Source organism: Netta rufina (genome assembly GCF_964035555.1).
Source record: "Netta rufina genome assembly, chromosome: 5".
Taxonomy (NCBI): Eukaryota; Metazoa; Chordata; class Aves; order Anseriformes; family Anatidae; genus Netta; species Netta rufina.
Genome location: NC_140128.1, coordinates 47,195,466 through 47,222,768, shown reverse-complemented (window position 1 = coordinate 47,222,768; position 27,303 = coordinate 47,195,466). Strand labels below are relative to the sequence as shown.

At 38.6% G+C, this 27,303-nt stretch overlaps 1 protein-coding gene across 2 annotated transcripts; it reads right to left on the bottom strand.

Annotated features, from left to right (window-relative positions):
* Positions 1 to 63: 63 nt before the first annotated feature.
* On the bottom strand, positions 64 to 23,068 carry ZC3H14 (zinc finger CCCH-type containing 14). 2 transcript variants are annotated; one of them, XR_014618466.1, is made up of 18 exons: positions 22,977 to 23,068; positions 22,359 to 22,401; positions 20,426 to 20,540; positions 17,421 to 17,461; positions 16,864 to 17,059; positions 16,139 to 16,559; positions 14,033 to 14,193; positions 12,699 to 12,799; positions 10,704 to 10,859; positions 9,159 to 9,233; positions 8,534 to 8,690; positions 6,645 to 6,868; positions 5,364 to 5,484; positions 4,462 to 4,598; positions 3,314 to 3,408; positions 2,617 to 2,723; positions 1,860 to 1,945; positions 64 to 1,186 (listed from the first exon to the last, which is right to left on the bottom strand). XR_014618466.1 is itself a non-coding variant. In XM_084287473.1 (17 exons), exons 1-17 carry the CDS (start codon positions 23,010 to 23,012, stop codon positions 1,939 to 1,941), a joined length of 2,193 nt encoding a protein of 730 aa, XP_084143599.1. In that variant the 5' UTR covers positions 23,013 to 23,068; the 3' UTR covers positions 1,670 to 1,938. The 2 variants fall into 2 exon arrangements, 1 of the variants encoding a protein (XP_084143599.1); XM_084287473.1 differs by lacking the exon at positions 64 to 1,186 and having other exon boundaries at positions 1,670 to 1,945.
* Between the last annotated feature and the right edge of the window lie 4,235 nt (positions 23,069 to 27,303).

Here is a 27,303-nt window from a genome sequence, read left to right as displayed (position 1 = left end):
GGTTTATGCTTTTTAGTTCAGTTATGGGTATACAGCATATTATAATAAGTAATGAAAATGCTGCATTACTGATTTTTGAAGAAAGTTAATGCGTTTATAATGTAAAATTTCATGTAAGAACACACAAGACCACAATGATCACTTAAAATAATGTAATAATCTAAGTAAATACATTAGAAGTATTCCCTTTAAAAATATATACACTTTTAGCTTTGTGGGTGGGTTTAATCATCTTTTTTTTTTCAGAGAAAAGTCAGCAGCTTGCCTTATGCTATACATTGTACAATAGGTTGTAAGACATCAAAGCTGTTGAAATTCAGTAATGGAGGTAGCAGTAGTTCACTGCTGCCCTTACAAATTGTCTTCTCATCTCACACTGAGAAGGAAAAATAGCTTCATGGTGGCAGCTATTTCTGCAAGGTCAGCTAATGAAGGCATTGGAAAATTCTACAGAAAACAACACAACAAAAAAAAAAATATTTCAGCATTATTCCTTATGAAGCAAGAGCCTGTCCTCTGCTACTCTACTCCCATCAAGTCACCTTAGGAAAATATTTTACTCTAGTACTTTAAGCTTAAAATCCAGTTGTCTGTTTAGATTTGTTGTGTTTCATTATGGAGTGTGTCAGAGAGTCCCTTTTGCTTTAACCAAAAAAATATATATATATTTTGAACTAGTCCAAAGGTATGGTCATGTATTACTGTAATAAGGATCATGGTTTTAAGTGTACTCCATTTTGGTTTCCACCATGAACATCTATCCCCTGTAACAATGTTGTATGTTTATTTAAGGTATATATATATTATATATATATATATATATATATATAAAAAATTAAATGTCAGATTTTTGCATTAAGATTTTTTTAAATTTGAATATAAGCCTTGAGTACTTTATTTCATGAACAATTTTAAAAATGCTTTCCTGGAGCATTAAGTTTCAGAATTCAAGACTATATTTGTCAAATTTAATTTAAAAATATGTAGCTCTTATTGTTTCCTGATATATAATGTAAATATTTGTAAAAATAAATTCTTTTGTATATTTTTGTGAAAATGTAGTTCCCCAAAAGATAGAAAACATTTAATAAAAAAGTGCGTTCATCTTACCGCTCAATATTTTCCATTATTACAAATAGCCGTTAATATACATATGGTAACCCACGGGGAATTTTCACAGAAGCTTCTTCATATGAGTTGTTTACAAAGTGTGTCCAGTAGGAAGAAGTGTTGGAAGGAAAAAAAAATGTTCAGAAACAGATTCGGAGAGAGACTTTGTCTTGCAATTATAAATGAAGATACCTGAAACCATTTACTTTCAAGTAAAGTGTTATTTAATTTCCTAGGGTTTCTGAACTGAGCACACCATCACTGTTTCATTGTTCTCACTTACGAAACGTTTTTGTGCCCTTGCTTGCCCCTGTTTAAGAAAGTAGCAGAGGTATGATGACCATTACATGGAAATGATACCCCATTACTCATTCACAAGGAAAAGACAGCTAAGGAGTTCAATCAATGTTTGCCAGGACAGTTGTATACATCATACCAAACAGCTGATTAAAAAATAAGAAAAAAAATTCTAGTATGACCTGAATACAGGAATAAACTTCCTAACAATTTCAACACACCTAATCTTAAATGAGAAACATTACTCAAATAGAACACAGGCTGTGCTTTGAAAGTTTTTAATGGAATTTAAAGTAAATCTATTCTTACACAGACATCTTACAGTGTAAAAAAAATGTAAAACTGCTCAAACTTACAAACTTGGAAAATTAGAGACATTTCAAGTATGCAATCAACTTTGTTTTATGAAAACAATGTATATTAAAAGTTCAAAATGCATGAATTTTTCTTACATCCTGTGCCCCTGGCAGTTAATTGTCTTTTCTGCTACCGGCCGAAGGAAGCAAAGTTCAGTCCCCAGTTGTATCCTCATCATTCACTGAGGGGAAAGAGAGAAACAATTCCCGTAAGTAACCACCCTCTGATTCCGTAAAGGTGATTTGAGAACTGTTACCCCTGTGGCAATTAAGACCTTTTCAAATGAGATTAGGTGGAGTAAGAGACTCAGGCAATCTGAGTATCTTTAAGATAGGCCAATGACTGCAGATTTGGGAATTTTGATGCTTATTTATGAAATTGTGGATAGATGACAGGAAGAAAACCTCCTGGCCTAAACGGAGAACTGCCCTGTTCACAAACACTGCAGAGAAGCCTCAGAACATTTTGTGGTAAAGACAGGTTGGACAGAAGATAAAACCATAGTACAGAATAATTGGTGTTGGATTTTCAGCTTTATTCCACTAAAACTTGTGGTATGCATGACATGTCTAGGTCAGGATTCTAATACCTCTGCCAAATTCTAACTTCACGGCGCTTGTTTTCCAGCATTGCATAACATTAAGAAATGTTTGAAAACGTTTGAGATACTAAAAACAGCCAGTACAAAGCTCTCTTAAACGAAAGGGCTATAACAGGTACCTTCCTTCACACAGTCTTGGCTATTGATCACCCACACTTTACTTCTCTAAGATTACATTTGTGACATAAGTATCTGTAAGGCTGGAGCCCCTAGACTTAACTAAGAATAAAAAAAAAAACAACAACACTTACCTGGTTTGAGTTCGAGTCCATTTCAAGGCATGGCGTGGAGGTACAGTAATAGTTGGATGGTAGAAAGTGCAGTCTGGCCTTGTGCACTGGGTATTAAACCTACAATGCTAAAAATGAAAGCATTTTAGAAGAGGTTACTCAAAGTTGCCTTCTGCACTCCCAAACAAGCTAACCTCAAAAGTTACATGAAAATCTGTTTTACTGTATGATCTCTCTGATAATTGAATCAATAGCTTCGTAGGCTACTGCTATCAGTTCAACCCAGTGTCAGGAGGAAATCCTTTTCCACAGATATTAACTGTGAGTTAAATGCTCCATACCCCCAGCTGAAATGACAGGTGAAACTGCCTTGCTTTAGGAGTTTACAAAGCAGTGTCAATTGACCCATGCACATGAGCGCTCCTCTCTCTTTCAGATAATGCTGTGGAAAAGCTATCTGGCTAATATCCATGAACAGAGCCCTGGGCACCCAGTCCCAATTCAGCACCGTTAGAGATTAAAAAATAAATAAATAAAAGCACTAAATTTACTGGTATAAAAAAATACGTACAGGCACAATTGTCCTGTATAAAATTACCTGAGTTAAATTGTGAAAAGTAAAAGCAAGAAGTCATGCTAATGATATTTCCTGACTCAAAGTAGCATATTGCAAGTATTTTCATAGAAAAGAAGGAAAGACATAAGAGAGAATTCTTACTTTTGGGTGGTAAAATGGGCATTCCATTTTTTTACAGGCAGGAAAGAACTTGCACAGTGGACTACTGGAGGATGGAGACTGTGTGGGTAGCGATACTAACAGAAAAGAAAAGAACAGGACCTGAATCAGAACAAACTGTTGTTTTTTTTTTTTTTAAATACGATTCCAGAAAAAAATGAAGTATCTCAACCATTTCACAAGAAATCACATTTTATAATACAACAAAGCTCCGCAAAAAACATGGGGAGCCTCTGTCACAGCATACTAAGTGGATCTCATCCTGTGGTACAACAGGGCTATCAGGTAATTGTTAGCCTCGGCTCTTCACCATTGCACAACAGAGGTGCCGTGGTCATGGGCAAAGCTTCCAACAAATTATGTGGTGGTTCTGGTAGGCAGAATAATTCCTGTGTTGAATTAAACTAGCAGGCTTCCGGCTGGCTAAAGCTAACAGGAGTGAAAAGTGCAGGCAGCACACTTTCCAGGAATACACAGGAGCTGCTGGAACTGACACAGGAGATAAGCACATTGTGCTCTGCCTTCTGGCCCCGTAACAAAACCGTGCCATACTGTGAGTCAGGGCTACACCACTTCCAAAAGATCACAACTTCAGTGGCGTAGAGGCCCTCTGCCTTGGCACTGCTCAGGAGTTCAGGAATACCAACCAACATTTCAAGCACAGCAATTGCATTCACTGGGCAACCTCACTCTCTGAAAGTCATCTCATCATTACATAAAGTTAACTCCTAGAGTGTGGTTAAAGAAAAAAAATGTTTATATAGTTCAAAGGCAGAAACTTCCTCTTTGTGTCATAAGCTCTTGGTAACACATGAATCCAGTCTGAGAAAGAAATTTGAACAGAACTGCAACGCTGGCTAGCCCCTCCATCAAAAGGGACTACTTGTGCTTGCACAGAGGGTAAGATTCCATACAGACTCTTGCCTAACAAGCATTCAGGGGGTTTCTGAATGCAAACACAGGTTTTGCTGTAACACCGGATTCATCTAACATTAATACTTCCAAGAAAATTAAGTGAAATCAAGCAAAAAAATATTTTTTTCACTGATGTCAGTTCCTGCTTCCAGCACGCTATTCTCCCGTCAGCACATTCAGCAAGGCTCAGGCAAACAAGAGGTGGTTTGTCTCACCTGGTTTGGGAGGCGGGAGAGGGTTCCTTCGACTGGCGTGAGTGTAAGGGCAGTCTGGCTTGGTGCACTTTGCATCGTATTTACAATTCGGATGGATGAACAAGCATTTATCAGCAAACTTGCAGTTAGGAAAAACTCTGAGGGAAAAGAAATTCAGACGTCAGCTCATACTCAGAGGAAAATCAAGCAGCTGTTGCACGAAGGCCAGAACATCGCACAACGTTGAAAACTACAGCAGAGCTTGCATGTGCATGTTGGTTACTTCCACAGTAATATGTGGACATGTGACATACACTACCTGACCTGCATTCACTTCCCTTGTATAAACTTCTTACATGCAGTAAATAAGTGAACTACTTCACACTCAGTGGAGTTTGGTGGCAAGCTGCCTGTTGCGAGCTAAGATTTACTGTGTAGGGCAGAGCAGCAAAGGCACTGTGAATTCAGACATTTGCATGGGGAGAGAAGAGGGCACAGAATCCCAGGGTAATAGGGCTCATTCATGAAGAGAAAACGTTAATAAATTTAGGTATGTTGGATTTTAAAGGAAAATTCTAATTTTTGAGTAAATGAAGCCACCCAAGCTGGTAACGCTTATCTCAAAACAAAAATTATTTTTCTAGGCTGTTGCAGCTTGTGGAAGAGAAGTCCAATGCACAGTGCACCTTCCCAAGTTAACCTTTGCTTTCAAACCGAAAATTACTGCATCACCAAATAATGGAACCCTAACACACTGAAAAGCATCGTGAGGTCTAGCAGAAGAGTGCCCGTTACCTGGTTGCTGTCACTACTGTAACAGATTCACACTGCCTTGGAATGTTTACTAACAAAGAAGGGAAATTCGGAGCACTGAAGTAAAAAGAATAACACAACGTCAAGTGGATGAACTTTGTACTACTCACTTGCAAGGTAGCGTGGGGTGATGGTACACGCACTCGTCTCCATTTTTACAAGCAGGCCAGTACTTGCAGCGCTCAAGCACCTTCTCCTGTTTTTGCAGCATGTTCAATTGTTCCATTTCCACTACAAAAGAAAGAATAAAATGGTCAATCTGAGACCTTTGTGGTTGCACATACATTTTGACTTACACAGTGTAGCATAATTAGAATTAAAAATATTTCCTGCTCTCCCCCTTTAGCTCAATTGTTGATAAGTCTTAATTCAATTTACTCACAAATCCAAACATAGGTACGAGTCAAAGAGACCAGGTCTCAGTAAGACAAGACTAAGAAAAACATTCTTCAGCTGAACTTCAGTTACGCTGTTCTGCTGAGCCATGTGTTAACAGAGCCCTGCTTCCTTTCTTCAAGCCAGTGGAATGGAAGGGACACGAACTTAAAACTCCTACAGTACTTAATCTCCCCCATAGGTCTCCCACAATTGTGTTACAGATTTGAAGATACCTGGATCCAGCTGTAGAGTTCTCTACAGAGTATCAATTACTCTTAATTTAGTTCAGAAATGTTGGATGCAGTGCTACTGTGGAAAATAAAGGTCTTCATAAGAAAACTAAAAACCTGAATCCAAGCATAACCTTAGGGCAAGTATACAACAGGTGTACAGTAAAACAATATCCTCTATATTTTTCATCACGGTTTCAAAACAGAGTTCTAAGCAATTGAAATACATGCTTCAGCCAATGATTTCCCACAGTATTCAAAAGATATCCCAAATAAACAGCGTTCAGATAAAATCATGTACTGCTTCAGTTCTACTTTTAGAGATTCCAGCAACTGAACTCTGCCAACACCTTACACTTGAAAGCTCTTGGTATCACGAATCCAGACAGAAGCATTAAGGTTAATGCCAACTGACATATCTGTTAAAGTTCAAGGCACAGCAAAACATAAAATCTGTCCATCGGCATGGGGACAAATGATACTGGGCTACCCAGAAGTGCAGATTTCTGTCAGTGAAGGAAAACTACATTTTTAAAGGAAAACAAAAATTACCAGTACTGACCAGTGTGGAGAGTTACCTATGTGCAGGACTGCTCTCCTTTATCAAGGACAAAGGCCTCTAACGATGTGAGGCCACTGAACTACAACCATTTGCCTAAAGGATGTTCTCATACAAAAAATAAATACCATCACTTTGATTTTTCATGAATGATAATGCCCAGGAGTTCTACCCACAATCAAACCACCACACTAGTACCATATCCTGCTGGAACCAGTAATTACCATCAGAGCTCTCTAGCTGCCTGGTTACAATCTGCATCTGCTGTGCTCGAAGGCCTTTTAATCCTTTGCCTGCACAAATATTTTGGGTAACTGGCTTTAATCCTTCAGTTATGCACATATCTTCCTCTTCTTGATCTGAAAGGTATCCTGGTGGACTGGGCACACCATCCAGTGTCACGATGAACTTGGGACTAGCAGGTTTCTCTGGCTGTGCAAGCTGGTCTCTATCAAACAAAGAAACAGATTTTTATTCAAGCCTCCTTAGCCAAAAAGTGAGTTGTACTAACAACTAGCAGTACAAGCTAGAGAGTAACACAGTAACGAAACTTTCTTTTAAGACTAACGATAAATGACTTGGATTAAAAGTGTGCCTTCTGGTGTCTCTGAAGCACTGGGAAGTAACACAGAATACAGTGGCACACAACAGAGTCTTTGGCATTGCAACATTTCTGTTTGTTGCATTCTGTTTAACAGCTTGATCAAAAAGCTCATTTACTGACACACTTGAATAAAGGAAAGTGATTAGCCTTTTCAGGAATTTACACTTTTGAGACCAAAAAAGTGAGGGTAAAAACATTCCTGCAATCATGAACTTTTTAACACAAAAACGAGGTATCTCCTCAAAAACACAGAAACAATGGACATAAAAGTTTTTTGGGTGAAAAGAGTCTTGAAATACTGACACTAAGAACTTTAATGCTCAGCCTGATCAAAAGATCAATCTAGCCTGTTACACCCTGTATCTGACAGCAGTCAAAGGGGATAAAGAGTAAAACAAAACAAAACAAAACAAAAAAAAAAACAGGAGATGTACACATGTTTTCTCCACTCTTCCACTGTCCCATACATTTCACCCAAGTGATTTCCTGAATGGGATGATTCTACATATTTGGTAACTATAAACCTTGCTTATCCATGAAATCAGGCTAAAAGCAACTACAGTCTATAATGCCTCTAAAAAGAGAGAAAAGCAACACTAACAGCATGACTAGTCAGAACTCTGATGTTAAACAGTCAGAAACAGTTCTGTTCAGAAGCAAAAATTCACTTCTGTCTTGTAGCACAAAGTCCCAGCTGCCAACTGTTAGTTATCCTTTTGGTTTGTTCATCATTGTTTTAATTTTTAGTTAACACAGGCTGTTTAAAGCCAACCACAGGAACGAAGCTTAAGTTTGTCTAACACAGTGAGAGAGCACAGCAGTCCACAGTGATGTACCTCATGTTGCTCTGGGTGGTTTTCACTTAACAGGTAAGGTGCACACAAACACAGATAAAACTACTTGGAAGCAGGAATACCAGGTCCTTTAATGAATTAGAAAAGTACGCACTGTTCATTTTTTAGAGTAAATGAAAAGACATCCACAACACATCCTTTGCAACTGAAGAGAACTTTAAACTTCTCTTGGCTGAAATTGTAACATGCCTTAAAACACCTGTCCCCATACTACTTGTTTCTTTGCTTATGGTACTGAGCTATGCAGAGAATGTGCTGTTTTCCCCCAGAAAGGGGCTTCATGAAGAAAGGTAATCTCAAGATGGAACAGATGTAAACTAAAAGTTATTTATGCAAAACAACTACATACTTAAGATTTCACGAATCTGAACAGCTATGACAAAAACACAGAAGCAGAAGCCTATTCAGTTCTTTCTTCTGTTTTCTTGAAAACCAAAGACAAGCTCACAGTACAGCTGGCCATGGGAATTCTTTTCAGTTTAAAAGCATTTTTGGGGCTTTGCCCCTGATTCCCCTCACCCCACTATTCACTGTCAATCCATTTTCCATGATCTTGACCTAACATATAAATCACAGGAATGGATTAATTATTCCACTAAATCTCAAGCAAACATTCTGACTAGTAAGAGTCCTAAAAACAATTAAAATGTTTTACCGTGTCTGTATTAGACGCCCTGAGAGTACTCGTATTGCCTCGGTAGCCCTCTTTCCTAATTGCTGATTCTGTGGCAGTATTTCCTCAGATAATTTGGGCTTCTTCAGGATAAATGACCTAGTATCTGTATGGACCATAGATTCTGCATCATAGTAGTCTGAAATGGGAGAAAAATTACATAGAAAATAAGACAGATAACAATAATCATGTAATTGTACTCTACCTTTTGGCATAATTAAAAATCAAAGTATGTAAATTAAAGGTTTACATGCCAATGAGCTAATTCTCTTTTGTTTAAAATTCTTAGCAGCAACTTCCAGAAAACATTTTTACTTCCTTGCTTATTCCACAAAAGCAGGAGCCATAGCCCATATTAGGCCTGATCAGGAAACTTGGTACTGTGCTGTGCTGAAACAGCACTAAAGACCCATACACACAACACCTCCCAGGCTTTGAACACATACTGATGTAACACTTATTTTCCTTAGACACAGAGACTGGGAAAACACTGAAAACAGTAAAATTAACTGAAAACAAAATTTCATTTTAGCATTGCCAGACCATTGGCATTCAATCTGAGAAGGAGCTATTTTTCTTTAGGAATAAAAAGATCACAAGACTTAACCTGGAGTTACTTGCAAGGTATCCTCAATCACAGGATCAACCTGGAGCCGAGAAGAGAGTTCCTTTTGTTCAGCTCCTAAAATAAACAGAAATTAGGAACATATTTTACTACATGTCAAAATGAAACTCTAGACTAATGAATAACACTATAAATGAAACTATAGAACTGAAACATATGCTCCCCTAGTTCTTCTGATTAAGAAAGATCAAAACACGTTTACAACTCCCACAAAAAGTCCACCATTCTCATAGTTAAGAACCCCTCTCCATTGTGTTTCAGAAATAACAAGTTTTCTCCAGACAGATGGCATGGCAAAATCCCAATACTGAACGATTCTTTCCCACTATTATGACTCAGTGCAAATTTGGTCTGTGGATATGGAACTTACAAAGGCCAAGTTCTTTCCTCCTCCTTTGTGAAGGTGCTGACCATTCAGAGAACACACATAGGAAATCAGCTAACTACAAGTGACTACTTTATGGTCTTCTCATAAGAGGAGAAACAAATCATAACGGGAACATCCTACATTTGACTGATGGTTTGAGAAAAATATTTTGCTTTCTCTAAGTTTCTTAAGTAAGCTTCCGTTTCCATTTCAGTTGGAAAAGAGCCAAAGTATTTATGCTAAATATTTTCTATATGTTAATTCAAAAACTGAGAAAGCTTCTTACGTATTTTACAGATACAATTCCAAATATTTTATGTTGGCAGAAAGGTTCCACATACATCCATACAAAAAATAAGAGACTAAAAAAATAGGTCCTTTTGTTTCAATAAGGAATGTTTATGTGAGTTGATATAACAAAGCTCTTAAACCAAATTCTGCTCAACAATCTAAATACTCAGTAAGAGTAAACTAACTCCTTACAGAAGCCTTTTCCTACCACTTTACTTCTACAATTCCTTGTTAACACCCACGCAGAGGTTTCTTTCATGCTGAAAAGATACTTTGATTACTTTCATATATTATGCCATTTTCCTTCCAGGAGTTTCACAACAGAAGTAAAATATAGCTTACTATTCACACAGTTACCCTGATAACAGCCATCCTGTAACAGCAACTACAGTGCTCTAATACCAACACAACAAAGTAAAACAAACTAATTGTGTGATAACACCACTTCGGAAAGAATCTTTTGATATTTCAAATGCTACAAATTGTTCCAAACATACAGTATCTTAACTGTCTCCCACAAGCTTTGTGACAGCATTACTCCTACAACGTATCAAGGAAAAAGCGCAAAGGACTGAGAAAAGATAAGTCACCCCAATATAAATAGATAAATTCACTTATTGCAAAATTATTCTTCAGCAATATGCCAGAATGTTGTATCACCCTTTGCTCACTGAGTAATTCATCTGAGGTTATCCATGCATATAGATACACCCTGCAGCCACACTTCAGAAAGTTTACTGGTTTTCAGGCCATTTCCACACACAACTCTTGATGCTGACTTAAAAATTAAAAGCATTTCTTTTCTCTTCTCAGCCTGCTGTAAAGTGACATTTGCTGGTATAAACTTTTAAAGAATATTATCAGATGACCTTGTATGCCTTCCGCTGTCTGTTCCTTTGGCTCTTCTACTTGAAGCTGAGAACTCAGAGTGGGGATCCTGCTCTGCACATGGATTACTTCTAACTGAGATTCTTCTGGGCTAATTCGAGCTCTTGGTGCAACTGGAACAGTTTGTTTCTGTGGAACTTTAAATAAAGGTAAATCATTTATATATAACCCAATCACCCAACAGCACTATTTTTACCTATGACAATAAAATCACTCTAAGTTACACAAAAAAAAACCCTCAAGCATCCGTTTAGACAAAAAAGATCTTTAGCTACCTGTAAGATCCTCACCGTGAAAGCACATGCATGGATGTGCACAGAACACTCAGTGAGCTGTAGCTCATGTAGTTGAATGCCTAGTTGTGAGACAAAACTGAATCTGCTACCAAAAGCTGAGATGCAGCCCGAGAAGGATTAGAGTGACCTCACCTATTCATTCATCACTACACAGGACTATTTTGCTAAAAACTTTCTTCTGGTACTGAAACCACTTTTTATTCCACCTTCTTCCATATGAGCAATCTTGGATTATCAAGATGTACTTCTCACAGTCCCAGAAACCCTGTGCTAAGTTGCTTGCAAACAGAATATAAAACCTGATGACGGTAGCATGGAATTTGGGGGTATGACAGGATGACAGGTTGGCATCTTTGCCTGGCTTCTGCCAAGATTGTTAGAACTGGTTGTAAAAAGCTAAGCATATTTTTTTCTTGGCTGAATATCATATCATAACCTCTGACACATATAATTAAGGTATTGCTCAGCACTGGGTTTATCATTTATGATCTTACTGCTTTGTTTTCCCCACAGATTGCAAATTAGTTAATTTCTATATTCCATTCAAAATAAACAGATATGAAATATCTCAACATTAAATCACATTTATTAGAACAATCCTTTGTTAATTTTTCTTCAGTTCTACGTTTGGCAACAATCTTTACTACTAATCTATACAATTTACTTTGATTTAAAACCAACTCACAATATCAAGTGTGTAACATGCACTGACATCTCTTGCAATTCAAGAACTTTTGAACATCGATAACTCTATCACATATCTCATGCCTCTAAAACAACTTACCAGTACTCACACAACCTTGAAAATACAAGTAACTACAATAAAACAAGCAACAAGTTCACAATGGCATTTTGTCAATTTGTTAACGTGGAAGGAAGATAAATGTTTCTTACAGTTAGTTTGTAGGTTTTGAGAGAGAGCAGGCCAGAGATTTTGGACAGCACTCAGACTTGCTTCAGACAGCACAAAGTCATGGTTTGGGTAGTTCAGTGAATGCTCCTTTGCTGCCAACATGCAATGCTTCATGCTGACAGCACTAGATTTATTAACATCCCATGAAATGACAGCATACGAGGTTATCACCTAGATTTGCCCTTCTTCATTTGAAGCTGAATGCCATCACACAGGCAGCTAACTGCTCAGTTGCTGTACCAAGTGCAACTCTGTATCTAAAACCACTGAACTAAAACTGCAACCTCCTGGCTTAAAGAGCTGGCATAAAGGCTGACATATCATTCAGTAGTTATTTTAATTACCTATACCCAGTGTATTTTGATTTTTTGCTGTTTGGCTTTTTTCTCCTCCCCTCTCAGGAAGAAAGAGAAACAACAGCAAACAATTAGCTCCAATAACATGGCTAACACCGAGCACTTTCTCCTCAGCATCTATTCACATTTTAGAAAACTTCTGGTGCTTCCTATTTGTCTCTCTGCACTTTACAGATTCATTATCTTGATTAATGTATTTTAAAAATCTCTTTCCTCCCTTATTCATGCTTTCATAATTCATCACTGAACATTACTGCAATGTACACAGGACACGGAAAATGCTTTACGTGTATCACTGACATGCACTATTTAACATTGTGTTTGATCTCTAAGTGCTATGTTTAGCTTGGATTCATAAAACGGAGCTTGGAAGTATTAAAGCTCAGCACAAACAAAAACGATGCTAATTACCTGTGGAATAATTAGTTGTTTTTGTAACTGATTCCTGTGCTTCAGAGATTGCTTTCAGTATTAAGTTCTTATTGGCTTGTTTGGAGGGTGGAAGTGAAGGTCTAAGGGAGATGAAACAAAGTAACTGTAACTGAATTGCAACAGCAACTGTATCCGTGCTAAACACGAACATTTCAACACATTAACAAGTTACACATAATACAGACAGAAATCAGCATTTAAAACTTCACTGTTTGGATGTTTGTTTTCAACTTGTTAATCTATTCTCTGAATGGACAGGGATATACAAAATGCTCTCAAAAATGGAAGTCCAGAGGCCTGATTTTATCTCACATGTAAGCTGCTGTATAAACATGCAACATCTGAAAGGCACAACTTCTGCCTCTGCCCCCCACATTCCTGTTACCAAGTCTGTGTTGGCACTAATTAATTGCACAGCCACGTTATGCAGCAGGATCTGGAGGAAAACTAACTATCAAAAACACGTTAATTGTAAAAAAAAAAGGATTTCTGTTTCTTTTTGAATACTGACAATAGTAAGTTCAAATCAAACAGACATGCTGCGGCGTTGAAGATAAATTCAATAAAGTGTATCAGCTTCAAACAAATCTTCTACAAGCTAGCCTTGCAGATCAGTAGAACCAACTCTTTCCTAGCTTAAACATTCTTCCTCTTACTGTTGTCAGACAAACACCACTAATGGACCTTGACTGACACCTGACATTCAGACAGAATTGGAAAGGGGGAAAAAGAAGAAAAAAAAAAAACTTAATTTTTTGGAAAAGATAAAATAATCTTAAAGAACAGAGCAACATAAAGAAAGAAATGTCACTGAAATGTATTCACAAATCTCACTTCTTTGTTGTTTTTGTTTTAAAATAACAGAGACTGGAACCATGTCAAAAGGCTTAGTGTACAAGAGAATCAGATTTGTCTGATCAGAGCTATTTGGTTTGAAAACTATTCCTGAAGTAAAAGAAAATAACCAAAACTCCTAGGAAAATTATGATACCATGTTAAATACCTGGTCTGAAACTTGCCAACATTAACATTCTTTTAACAGTAAACTTTTCCCAAACAGCGTAAAATTTCACACTCAAATTTCACAGTTTATGCAGAACAATAAAAACAGGTTTTAAAGTTAGTGGAAAAAAGGTAGTATAATGAGACATCTCACCCACAGAGGTGTGAGACAGTATGAAATTTAACAATGGCTTACTGATTTTTTTCTGTCAATTTTCAAAACCACAGACAATTTTCATCAACTTTATCTTTCAAAGATTTTGTTCACTATTTTTTTCTGGAAACAGCATCATCCCTGAAATCTTAAGTACCTTCTTTCTGGCTTTGCAGGTACAGACACACTGCTAGAGATGCTTCCTGTTCGTGACCCATATTCTTCTTCCTCCTCCTCCTCCTCGCCATCATTACAGAATTTTTTCACTTTGACTACTGAGCTTACAACAGGCAACCTTCTCTTCCTGGAGCTTTCTTCCTACAACAAACAGAAGAGCCAAAATACTTCATTTAGCATAAAACGTTAGTAAGAGAGCAAAGAAAACTATGCTATTCTACTTACAACCAGAAGATGGAGAACTTCCATTCAAATTGCATGAATCTAAGACTAATAGATAACGTGCAGAAACAAGTGACAGCACTTAGAGCGTGAAAATCAGCTACACTTACACTGAAATCTCATTAAAAATGTGACAGTAAAATGTGAAAGTAAAGTAACACTTAGAGAAGGAGAAGAAAGACTAAAGACAATTTATCAAACATCTAAAGAAAGAGGAGGGTTTTCCAATGCAACTCACAACAGCCTTAAAGATGCAACTATTAAAAGTTTTATGGAGAAAAATGAAATAGCTGAGAATGACTTTCTCCTCTGTAGTAGCTCTAATTCTTAGATTGGTATAAAGATTAACTTCTAGCAAGCTGACATATTCCAAAGGATGGTAGCTGCCTTGCGGAGGAACCAGTGTGGTCCAGCTCAGGAAGTGCAAGTTCCCTTTTCTGAGAGTTACTCACCACCACTACAAAGCATGTAATAGTGACAAATTTGAATGCTAGCCCATGCAAAAGCATTGGAGCAAACACCTAACAATGCTTCCTAAAAGAACCATCACTCAGCACTGATCTACACAGGAGCACAATGAGACACCTGGCTGATAGGTATGCAGATGGTATCCTTTAACTGATCATGTATCCTCCAAAGAGGAAAAAACATCCTAAGGAATAGACCTGGACTATACTGACACATAAGATATATGCAATTAAAATAAAATAAAATAAAATAAAATAAAATAAAATAAAATAAAATAAAATAAAATAAAATAAAATAAAATAAAATAAAATAAAATAAAATAAAATAAAATAAAATAAAATAAAATAAAATAAAAGACCTTTTTAAAGAAAAACTTTCCAAACCACAAGCACTTGTCTGAGGAGTCAGCAGAGTACATCAAAGGTCACAGTTCCACGAAACACTTCTGAAAGAGCCCTCTTCGGGGCATTATTAATGAAATAGTAACTGAAGAAAATTGTCACAGACCTTTTTCTAACATTGTCAAGGGGAGATGTGACTCTCGTTTGTGGAGAATGTATGTACAGCCTTAAATGAGTCATTGTATTCTCATTCTCACTTCTACAGCTTAAAAAGTAAGGACATCTGCACACATCTCTGCATTCTACATTTCTGAATAAAAAACACTGTTCTTTTTTGAAGAGCTATGTAAGTAGCAGCAGAGAACAATATGCACAGTAGAAACACAGATGCAGCTGGAATATAATGTAAGTCAAATTTCTGCATCATCACAAAATTAGCAGCCGTAACAATCTTCATTCCACTTACAGAAGGGCTCTTAGCTGTTTCATATGGGTAGTCTTAAAACCATCAGCTGGGACTGTCATTCTGCCTGGGTCAGTCTGGCTTCTCAAGTGAGTAAGGCAGCAATCAGCGTTTAGTTTATGGTTGTACAAAACCCGCCCCAAAAAGTGCTTAAATGCCATGGCTCTAAGTTGTAAAACAATACTAAAAAGCAATACATCTGGCTGTTAGAGACTGAGATGTACCTAGCATAGTTACAAATAAACAGCACCCCAAAAAATACAGATTTACTTCAATGATCCAGAGATCAAAATGATTCCTTCTGATTCGTCACACGCATCGTAACAACATGCCAGCTCATTAGTCCAACCCAATATGGCATGAAGATATACAAGCTAATTAACTCAGCTCTACAGCAATTAGTGAAGCGATGACACTAAGCTATGCAATCTCTACTTAACACTGGACCTAGAGAATGAAATCCCAAACCTCCTCGTACCAGTAACAGAAATCTTCTGATTTCTCTGAGGTGAAGACTTTATGGGAAGAGTGTACACAGAAATTTAGGCTCCTAGCAAGCATGAAATACAGCAACAGTTTAGATCATACTAACCTCGCTGCCTACTTTATCAGCACTAAGTTTGGAGGTGGGCCTGTAGCTCTCTGCTAAGCTGCCAAATGCTTCTGGATTGCACAGCTGGACCGTTTCCAAGGACCTGCAGCTTTGCGTGTCTAACTGCCGGCTCCCCTGCAAGGTGCCCTGCTGGGACAATCTGTGCACGTGCGCACTGCCATCTGCACTCCTGCTGCCTGGTGGCCGGTAGATTTCAGCAGTAGGACGAGAAGAACCGTAAGTTACAGTTACAGTAGGTTTTTTCCGGGACAAAGGATTCTCCTGCACAAAGTTTAGGTCTTCATCAATTAGATCATCTGGTTCAGGTTTAATGTCAATTACAGCTTCAGAAGGTGACAGCTCCCTCAAAGGCTTGACTGTAGACATTAAGCGGGATGCAGAACCATCTTCAGAAGACTGCCTGTTAAAATAAGAAATTGCCAAATAATACCTCTTCAAGTAAAGCTCTGGAAAATTCTGGCTTTTTAAACAAAGCCAGATGGGAAGAATCATGAAGGTATTATTTCTCATGCATATCTAACACACTGATCCCTATTTTTAGTTTGGTTAATTAATCTAAGCACATCTGTTACTTAAAGAAATAGAACTGAGTTCCTGATTTAATGTTTTTATTTAACAAATTATAGGAATGCTTCACAATGACTACCACAGTCACACAACTCCTAAAGTCTTAACCTGTGTCAGGAAGCAATCAGTGGTTTTACCGTGAAGCAGCGTTTCTTTGTTCCTGTGAACTGGTGGAAACTCTGGAGTCATTTCTTTCTGTCCGTGTGCTGGAAACCGCAAGAGGTGGCAAGGCATCCTCACGCCTCCTCTCATCACTCGCACATGAACTACTTTTGCTGGAAAGAAGGTTGCTCTCAAAGATGTTAGATTCTGAAGATTTTACACTTGTTGGTTCTGCAAAAACAGGTACCTTTCATTTTATATCCAAGCACAGCAATAGGGATTTTGCAATAAATGTATCAAGGTAAATGTAACAAACAGGACATTGCCCAGATGTAAACAGAACAATCTAAGGAGTTTTCAGTTCAAAACATCAGGAAGAAATGCTCAGGATTAAATTTTGGACTTGGAAATAAATTCTTTGTCTCAAAACAAAAATAAAAACCCATCTTCTAAAAAGTCAGGACCCACAAATACCACTGAGATTTAAAACTAACAAAACAGTCAGCTAAGATCTTAGTGGAAACTAACTAGACGTGCAACACTACATTAAAAGATAAACCTGGTTTCACTCAAAATTCATTTTCTTACTTACCAGTAGTCACAGACCGCAGCTTATCCAAAACACCGTGGAGCCTGAAATAGACAGCAGGCAGAGAAGGAAGCAAAAGAAAAAAGGAGAAACAGAAGAACTTTAATTCAGAATGATAATCTTTCAGAAACAACCTTTCCCCACCCTACAATAAGCATCTCATTTATCCACGGCTTCACTTGCCATTAACTGATAATGTTGGGTTTAAGGAAGAGCTTAAATAAGTGAGTGAACTTCATAGATGCAGGTAAGGTATTCATCACATCAGCTACTTTTGGCACTTTGTTCATTTACCAAATTAAAGCCAGTACTTTCTACTGTTCCACTACAATCAACAATGTGAATTAAATGTCTTCAAAAGGACTAACTCAAACTAAGTTAGAATCCTAGGGTATAGGCTAGAATTTTACTTCATATATGAAACTTCAATTACACAGCAAAGTTAAAGATAACTCTAAATAGAAACCTAAAAAGTACACAATTTAAAGTACTTAATTTACTCAGGATTCTTCCAACATGCTTTGTTTATATCAACAATATTCTTTGAGACATATTGCTGAGCAATACTTTTCAGCAAGGTACCAAATTTGCTGTTTGCCTGTGAAAAAGGCACCACGCTGAAGCAATATAGAAAATCGGAAGGCTACAAAATAGTCCTTTAAAAATACACTCATTACAGAGAGAAAAAAAATAAAAACAGACACACACATTTAAGTGCATATCCTAGTTAGAGTTCAAATCTGATCCTGGGCATCTCCATAATTTAGGCTGAGTATTAGAAGGGTGTCAAGGAACAATATCATATTGAAAACTGGGAAAAGTAAAACTGCATAGCAATATATGGAAGGCTTTTCATTAGAAGCCTGTTAAAAATGTTGTCAGCTGAACTCTGCTGATGTGACCATGGTGTATCAGCTTTCACGCTGATCTATGGATATCTGACCTGACACTTGGTTCAGAGTATGAAGTGCTGGCCAACCAGCAGGAATGCCAGCTCTGCCAAAGAGCTGCTGTGAAACTTTTGCTAGATGACCCAGAATTACCAGCTACAGAGAGCTACCAAGGAAGGAAGACCTTGTTGAGTATTTAACTTAGCCAGGGACACAGCGCTTAAGAATGTAATACTTTTGTCTTGCTTTTAAAAGGAAAAACAAACCAAATGAATAAACAAAAACAAACAAAACCGTAGAAAGCTCCCAACTATACTATGTAACTTTTTTCTCCACCAGTCCTTATATATCTTACTGCATACATTTATCTTGTTCTCCTTTCTTTCTTTTAACCAATACCTACTTCATTATCTGAGAAAGCATTCTGAAATAGAACTTGTATTTAGTAACAAATGTAGATACTGAACTGAATGACAAGACTCATTACATGGGGAATTTAAACAGCAATCATCAAAACCAGTGGAAGGTATAACATCTACATATAGTTGATATCCATTTCCAAATACAAAAAAAAAATTTTGATTTCTCTCTTCTGTCAAAATTCATTTTATGTCATTATTAATCTACTATTAATCTATTAATCTAGTTTAATCTACAAAGCCATAACTGTGTTCTGCTACATATTATCGTGTTATTTCTTCGCATGCAGAGATTCAGAGAAAACCCTAGTACTAAACTCATCAGTCTGTTAATTTGTCTAACTGATTCCCAACATTCCTACAACTGCATGACTTACTGCCACAGTAAATGCCAAAAATGTTATCTAGGTAGGTCAAAAAAGGGAAAAAAAGCAGGTATATACACTGTATCTTTAAATTGAAAAAAAAGGGGGTACATCGTTAATTGCACTCACCTTTCCTGTATTTTTGACAAATGCCAAAAAAAAAAAATGAAAACTTTGAAAGCAAACTTAAATTATACCCATGTCACATAGAAATACATTGGTTTAAGTAATTAATACTGTTAATTGTTATAACTGGAACTAATTTTTACTCTTTGTCAATGTTTATGGCTTAATAACATACCCAACTTCTACAATGTTTCCTCTTTGCTGTTTAATTGCATAAAAGCTCCTAACCAAATAAAGGAGAACCTGACTAATCACACAGACATACTGAAAATGAATGTAATTACTCAGTATGAAAAATATGAAGAAAGCAATCAGAAAAAGCAAGAAAAATGCAATACTTCTCTCATCTGTACAAATCAAAGTAATGTTCCTTACAACTATATTAGATTAAAGACTCAAAAAATGAGATTAACTTGAAAAAATACACAGCTCTGAAAGCCAAAATAAAATCTCTGGAGCAACATCTGTTTGAAGAGTCTGTCTGGCTACTTTGAAACATGGAGGTTAAAGTAGTAGAAAATGCATGAGAAATACTGTACTGGCTAAAGTTCTCATGCATTAGAATTAATACACAACTGTCAGGAGTTTAGGGGGGGAAAAAAAGTTCATCTGTTGCTCATTTGTCCTCTTCACAACAATTCTGGGGTTCTACTTTTGTTTTGTATAGCTGGGTGATGGCGATAAATAAATAGCCTGAGAGGTGGGAATACCTAAACATTTGGTGCTAAGCCTTGTCAAAGACGGTATACAGAATTAGAGTCACTGCTCATCTGTCCTCTAATTCCTCTGTACTACAGCAATCTGAAGCACTATTAGCATAAAAGCAAGTAAGCTGTTTTTTAAAGAACTACCTTTAAAGAACTTACTGCAGAATACAGAGCTCCCACGCTCAGAGTGGGCTTTGTAGGATTATTTTTTTTTTCAGTCAACATTTGGCCCTCACTTATCTGAGCATTTCAAACTTCAAAAATGTGACCGCGCTTATGAGCGAATAAAGAACATAAGCCCTCCAGCCTCCTGTGACACTTAATAATCACTGCAGTAGCCTAACAACTGACGGAATAAAAATTATTTATTAAAGTAAAAAGGTTTTATTAATGTAAATTGCACAATGGGGGGATAACTAACTGTTTATATTCTCACAGCTCATTTATAGAAAAGAGTCCCAATTACTGGTAAGAAGTGTGACAAGTAGCTTACAAACATACCATACAGTAAACCTGACAGTATTGTTTCCAAGGAAAAGAGAAAGGTCCTCTGTCATCTGCTCCTGGCTCTTCTTATTGGCCACCATAACCATAATGTAATCAGGGAGTTCTTCATCTAATAGAAAGAGAAATATGTTATGAAGTATAAGAAAGCATAACAGATTAAATAGATCCTTAAACAAGTTATCAGAGCTTTTTTTCCAGTTTTTCTACAAGGCCTCTGTAGGCAGATTGTTAGATAAGGAAATTAACAAGGCTTCCACTTCATCTGAAGGTTTAATAGGACTTTCAGTCACAAGTGAAAAATAAAAGATCGTCAACTTCAGTAGAGCAGAAGCTGAAAATAAGATCAAAGCATTTAAAAAGTAAGTAAATAAAACAAAAAGGACAAGATAAAAGAAAGCCACTCTGTTGCTCGAATCCTTTTACTGGAACACTAACAAGCATCTACGATTTTCACTACTTCAAATATTGCCAAACGCAGCACCTTACCCTTATGAAAGACCAAACTAATAAATACTCCTTTCTGATCTGTGCTTTGAACAAATCAAAACCATAGCAACTTCCAGATTTTCCATCTACAAAAACGCTGAGTATCAGGTCATTAAAAATAACAAAACAAAACAAACACAGCAACCCTGCAAGTCTGATTCTCTATCTTTCCCCTGTATGCAGTTTCACACAACACGTGAAATCTATTTCCATTGATGGAAACAGGGTTCCACTACCAACCACAATTGGTAGGAAAGTGTTGGGAGTCTAACACAATAAAGGTTTGAGAATGTTGGTATTTGGCTTCTTATTTACCCTAGTTCTGGTCTATTCTGAAAGACTGAACAGACAATTGTTGCTTGAGGGCCTTAGATATGCTTCTTGAGCACATATTTTAATTTATTTAATCAAACACCTCATGCTCTGCAATACCGCTCCATGGCATGAACCTAAGAACAGAACGTTAGAACAGTTGGAAATCCACTTCAAATAGTGAACTTGCACTAAAGCCCTAATATACTTGTACTCAATTAATCAAGTTAAATCTGCACACGTTATAAAGACCTAAAAATTAAAAATCTTAAATAGAAATCAAAATATAAATCAAAGGAATTGCATTTACTCTATATCTCATGTATTCTATATCTCCTAGAGCATAGAAACAACATTCATACATTATACCTGCACTTCACTGTCATTCAAAAAATCAACTCAAGGCAATCCACACTGCCCATACATGTCCCATTCAAAACAAAACCTTGATCCTACCTCTATGATTTCATAACATGTTATTTCATCAACATCAGCGTAAGTTTTCAGCTTGGTTTTCTCCTTAACAGTCAAGTTCTTATGTTTCATAGAGTTGTGCTACATACTGTTTCTGACATGGCCCTTCCAACTCCTAAAACAGTCAACCTGACTGTCTCACTGTAATATCCTTTCTCCTAATTCTGACAAATACTTGAAATCCAAAATGCTGTTGAAAAGACAACTAAGAAAGACTAACTCCATCTCAGAGTGGCCACAGGTAACTGCTGTCATATGCAAACATTTTACTTCATGTAATGTTTCTTCTTGCACCTCATAGAACTTCCCTTAAATATTCACAAAGACACATCGTTCTTTGTTTGTTTCTTTCAAATCCCTTGCATCTGTATCTTACTGAAGGGGGAGAGACTGTTAGCTGATTTCCTTTTAGCTCTTCATTCACCAGTGTCCACATACAGTGTCCTCTTATGCATAAGACTACACATTTTGTGAAGTCCTTTTTTTTTCCACATTAGTCCAGCACTTCAGGTAATCGACCTCACGCTTGGGGTTTCTGTATGCAGTAACACAATTAATTATGGGTAAATTCGCTGATCCAGCGAATCGCATTAACCAGCTCCTGGTTTCCTGTTGAACGACAACAAACATGGGCTGACCACGAAGTAAAACTTACCAACATAAGCCCCCAGCTCCTGCAACTTTCCTTTTATAGCCCCCTAAAAGGCAACGAAACAGCGTGTGAGGGACGGAACAACAAAGTGCCTTGAACTGCAGACCAGCGCGACGCTCTCTCGATGAAGTTTTCCTCGCTGCCCACCGAAGGCTTTGCCCTGGCCGAGGCCCGGTTCCCGCCCGCAGGTCGCGGCAGCTGCCGGCAGCGGGGCGCTGAGGCCCGCGGCAGCCTCGCCCCCCGCCCCGCTTCCACCCCCACACCGCCCCCGGCCCCCCTCCCTCAGCAGGGACCACCCGGTCTCACGGGGCGCGCAGCGGCCGACGAATTACGCCAGTAATAAATGAGAACAGCCCCGGAAGGTTCGGAAATGGTCATCCCCGGCTCGGCACCAGCACCCTGCCGGGGTCTGCGGCGTGTGAGCGCCCAGAGGCAGCGGCTGGCAGCCCCTGCCCTGGGGCATTGCGGCCCGAGCCTCCCAGCGGGCAGGGGCAGGGGCAGGGGGAGCTGCAGGCAGAGCGGCAGCGGCCACCCTCCCGCCTGCCTCCCGCAGCCCCCCGTTACCCCGTCCGCGCTCGCCCCGCCGGGGGGATCCCGGCCCCTCGCCGCGGCGCCTCTCACCCGGATCTTGCGGCTGATCTCTGTGCCGATCTCCATGGCCGCGGCCTCCCCGCTCGCCTCCCGCCCAGGCCCCGGCAGCGCCGCACAGCGCCCGGCCTCCGCCTGCGGCGCCCCCTGGCGGGACGCGGCCCGGCCTCCGCGCCGCCTCCCCTCGCACCGCACGGCCCGGCCCCGAGAGGGCGGCGAGCCCCGGGCTGCGCCGAGCCGCGGGCAGAGGGCCCCCGCTCGCCTCCCGCCTGTCCGCGTCGCCTTCCTCCGCCACTGCCCGGGGGAGGCCTGCGCCCCCCTCCTGCTTTGTAGTGTAGTGGGGTCAGCTCCGGGCCCTCACCACAGGAGGCCCTGGAGTGTGTCCAGGGAAGGGCTACGAAGCTGGCGAAGGGCCTGGAGCACAAGTCCTGTGGGGAGCGGCTGAGGGAGCTGGGGGTGTTTGGTCTGGAGAAGAGGCTTGGGGGAGACCTCATTGCTGTCTACAGCTACCTGAAAGGAAGGTGTGGGGAGCTGTAGATTGGCCCCTTTTCGCAGATAACTAGTGATAGGACTAGAGGGAATGGCCTCAAGTTGCACCAGGGGAGGTTCAGGTTGGAAATGAGGAGACATTTCTGCTCAGAAATAGCAGTCAGGCATTGGAATGGGTTGCCCAAGGAGGTGGTGGAGTCACCATCCCTGGGGGTGTTCAAGGAAAGGTCGGACGTGGTTCTCAGGGACATGGGTTAGTGGGTGACATTGGTAGTAGGGTGATGGTTGGACAGGGTGATCTTGGAGGTCTTTTCCAACCTTAACAATTCTGTGATTCTAATGATCAATGAATGTTTATGTAATGTATTGTAATCATTGATAAGAAGCCTTAAAATAACGCGCATTCTTCACAGCTTCACTGACAAAAGTAAAGTTTCTGCCTTAAACACAAAGAGGCTTCATCATCTCCTAGTCTTCTTTACATGAGGGATCACTTGCTGAGGGAGGAGAGGAAACCCTGCAAAGCAGGTCACAGTAAATAGGAAAGAAGTCATGTTCAAGTCACATCCTTTATCTCCTGCACTACTGTTGCAGCGTCACTTCATCCAGGAGCACAGATTTAGTGGGCAGCACCATTACAGAAAGCCCAGCATGCACATATACAGGATCTTTTAAAACAGTACCAATGCTTGGAGCTTATTTTACCCAGTGGCAACAGCTGTAGTAATCTCTTTCTGCATCACTGCTCCCAATACAAACCAAGCATAATACAGGGACAGCCTATACTAATTAATGCTAATGATCTAAGCTGTTTGCTTGACCATACTTAAAACATACTGGTACTACAGTGAGATACAACAAGTAACAGAATAGCTTAATTATAACATTCCATTTTAACCTTTAACAGATACATTTTGCTTTGTTAAGATTTCAAATATGTTGCATTAATTTATTATTGGAATGGAAAATTACTGAATGACATAAATATGAATTATATCTATTCATCAACTAATTAATAGATTTATAAATTGACAAAAATATGTTCAAAAAAATCATATTTTCTGACTAATAACAGAAGCTCACTACTTTAAGTTCAGCACTGTATAATGTGTAGGAAAACCATCCATTTTTATTAGTTATTTGGTAGAACATTTTACAGTGCCTTATATGTAAAAATAAACCTTGCAAGCATGAAATTTCAGGCTTCAAGCATGTAGTAGACCTGTTGTATGCTTATCTTTCTAGGACCTTCTATTAGTTCTACCTCGTTTATTTTTACCTTCAAGAAGCATGTAATGATGTATTAAGGCCAAGCTCTCCACTTTTTTACAAATAATAAATGATGAAAAACAGGGAAGTTTCACAGAGCCAAAACATAGAAGTGATAAATAAAGTGAATTTGTTTAGAGAATAGCTTTAAGAATCACATGGAGAGTCAGATGTATTCTGTCTTTTCAGTTCATGAAGTCACTGTTTTGCATGGCCAGTGAGTAAATAAAGATTATTTTTCTACATGAATTCTTCATTGTTTTAGCATCCTGGGAATAGCCCTTGGGAATAGTTTAGCTCCTGGGAACCATTTCTGGACTATCTTGTATTTTTATCACAAATGGATAATTCTCCACTAGGCTGAGGAAAATATACATGCACACCACTTTTCTGCCTGGAGAGTAGCTGATGCTGCTTCCTATTGGGCTCGCTTCCAAGTTTCTTTCTTTTTAGTTAGGGCAAAGTTCCCAGAATCAGACCAAGGTGAATATTTGCATCAACCTTCACCCTGTTGACTGATATGCTCAACTGCAATCACGGCTTCGAACCAGAATGGAAAAAAATCAGAACTGTCCAAAAGGGAAGATGTCAATAAGATCAAACTAGGATTATCCCTGTTCCACTATGGGCAGGTGTTATTCAATCCAATAGGCAGAAACTTTTCCGTCTTCTTTTAGAACAAGGGCTGCAATACTCATCTGTAGGACACTATGTCTCTTTCTCCCATAGGTTCAACAAGAGAGCAAAGGAATGAGTACAGCAAAGAATGTGGGTGTTTCTAGCCATGCACGTCATGAAAGTTGATGAGGGATTGAAGGGGAGAAGCAGAAGTATAGTGCCCTGAGACATCAGTCTCTGTCTCACTGATGTGTGTCTATAAAAGATCATCGTGTTTTTGTAGACACATTTGTCTCCAAAGGTGGAGCAAAGCAGGTAATGGAGAGCTGATGGGGCAAAACATGAGACACGAAGGGCAAAATGGAGAAAGTACAGAAAAACACAAAGTTAGGATACAAATTGGGGTTATAGAAAGCAGAATTTAAAAATGGAGCTCAGGAATAAACTTTTGATGCGCTTCAAAAGTAGAAAATGTAAGCTCTAGAGAAACATATTGGCAATATCCTACCTGTCTTTAAGACAGTGTGTCTTCAACGTAAATGCAAAAGAGAAAATACAGCAAGAAGTAACTAAGCCGAGTTAGAAAACTCTAATAAATGTAACTTCCAGGCAGAGAAACAGGCAGGAAATGGGTGTGATCAAGATTTAGAATAGGAAATGGAACAGATAAGAGCATTGAAACATTGTTTCCAGTGTGAATTGTTTAGAAATAGGAGACGCCTCTGTTACCTTGAATTTTCATGGCTTGAATTTATTATGCATTGTACTGGCCAGTTTTCTCAGGCAAATAGCTACAGTTCTGGTCTGTAGTGGATAAATTTAGAAAAGGGTATCCATTTAGTTTAGCTCAAAGTTAGTTTCTTTTACTCAATATAAGATTCCTCTGAATGAGTTCTTTTGGCTTGGACTGTTCATTGTAACTATGGTTTGTGTATGGGAGGAAAAAGAACTATTTCCCTGGTCAGAGTCATCTCTAAGAGAAAACTGCTGTATCTAAGAGAAATAACTCGGAAGAATTCATCATAGTACAAAATTGCCTACATATTTCAGCTCAGATTAGTGTCCTCCTAAGTAACATAGTAGTAACATAGTTTGCATAGTAGATCTGCAAGTTAGACTTGCTCAGAGAGTAGCATGTTTGTTCACTTTACATTACCAAAATACTTTCTAAGTTTTACAGTCGTGAATCAGCATTCACATACTCACTTTATCTTTTTCCTTCATCCCTCACCTGTTTCAAATTTGTATATACTTCTGCCTGGCTCACACAAAGTGGAGGAGCTTAAAATTCTAGATAGCATAAAACAATTGCTGATTTTTTTTGTCAGGTCCACATAGATTTGTAGGACTAGGGTCCAGCCCCCTACATGATGATTCCATTTGTTAAACACTATAAATATTACTGAATTAATATGCACTTAGTGCTTGATAATGCAGTTATGATTAATAATTTCTACTGGCGCCTTTGGGAGTTTTTGTGTCTGAGCAAGAGCTGAGAGATTAGCCTTTTAGTCTGCATATTCTTGCTGTGTATATTGCAAACAGCTGAAACTTTGCAAGGACTTCTGTTTTTAGCTGCAGACATAAACGTATGTGCATAGGTCACTTAGTATGGCACATGTGGATTAAACCCTGAAAATATTTCCAAGCTATGTAAAACAAAAACAAAAACAAAAAACACCATAGAACAAAACACAAACAAATAACAACAACAACAAAAGACTAATGGATTATTATTTTTTTGGAAGAGATTTGCCTTAATTGGAAAGGCTTAAAATAAATGATCATATGATTAAAAAAGCAAGGATTGCCTGCTATTTGTTGTAACCCCTATTTCTGTAATGCCCCTGTAGCCAGCGAAGCAGCTGTTCATTGCTGACATTCTCCCTGCCAGGCATTCCAACTCTCTGAGGTAATGGGCTGCAAGCATACGGGCCTTCGCTTTAATTCTTTCAGCGTATCCTTCCGCATGGATAGAGCGAGG

Excerpts from the sequence above, each read along its gene's own strand:
- ZC3H14 (XM_084287473.1), bottom strand. The coding sequence starts at position 23,012 with ATGGAGATCGGCACAGAGATCAGCCGCAAGATCCGG. Across the intron at positions 6,869-8,533 it reads GGGCGTCTAATACAGACACG|AGACCAGCTTGCACAGCCAG; the intron begins GTAAAACATTTT and ends TTTGTTTGATAG. Across the intron at positions 2,724-3,313 it reads GCCCATTTTACCACCCAAAA|CATTGTAGGTTTAATACCCA; the intron begins GTAAGAATTCTC and ends TTTCATTTTTAG.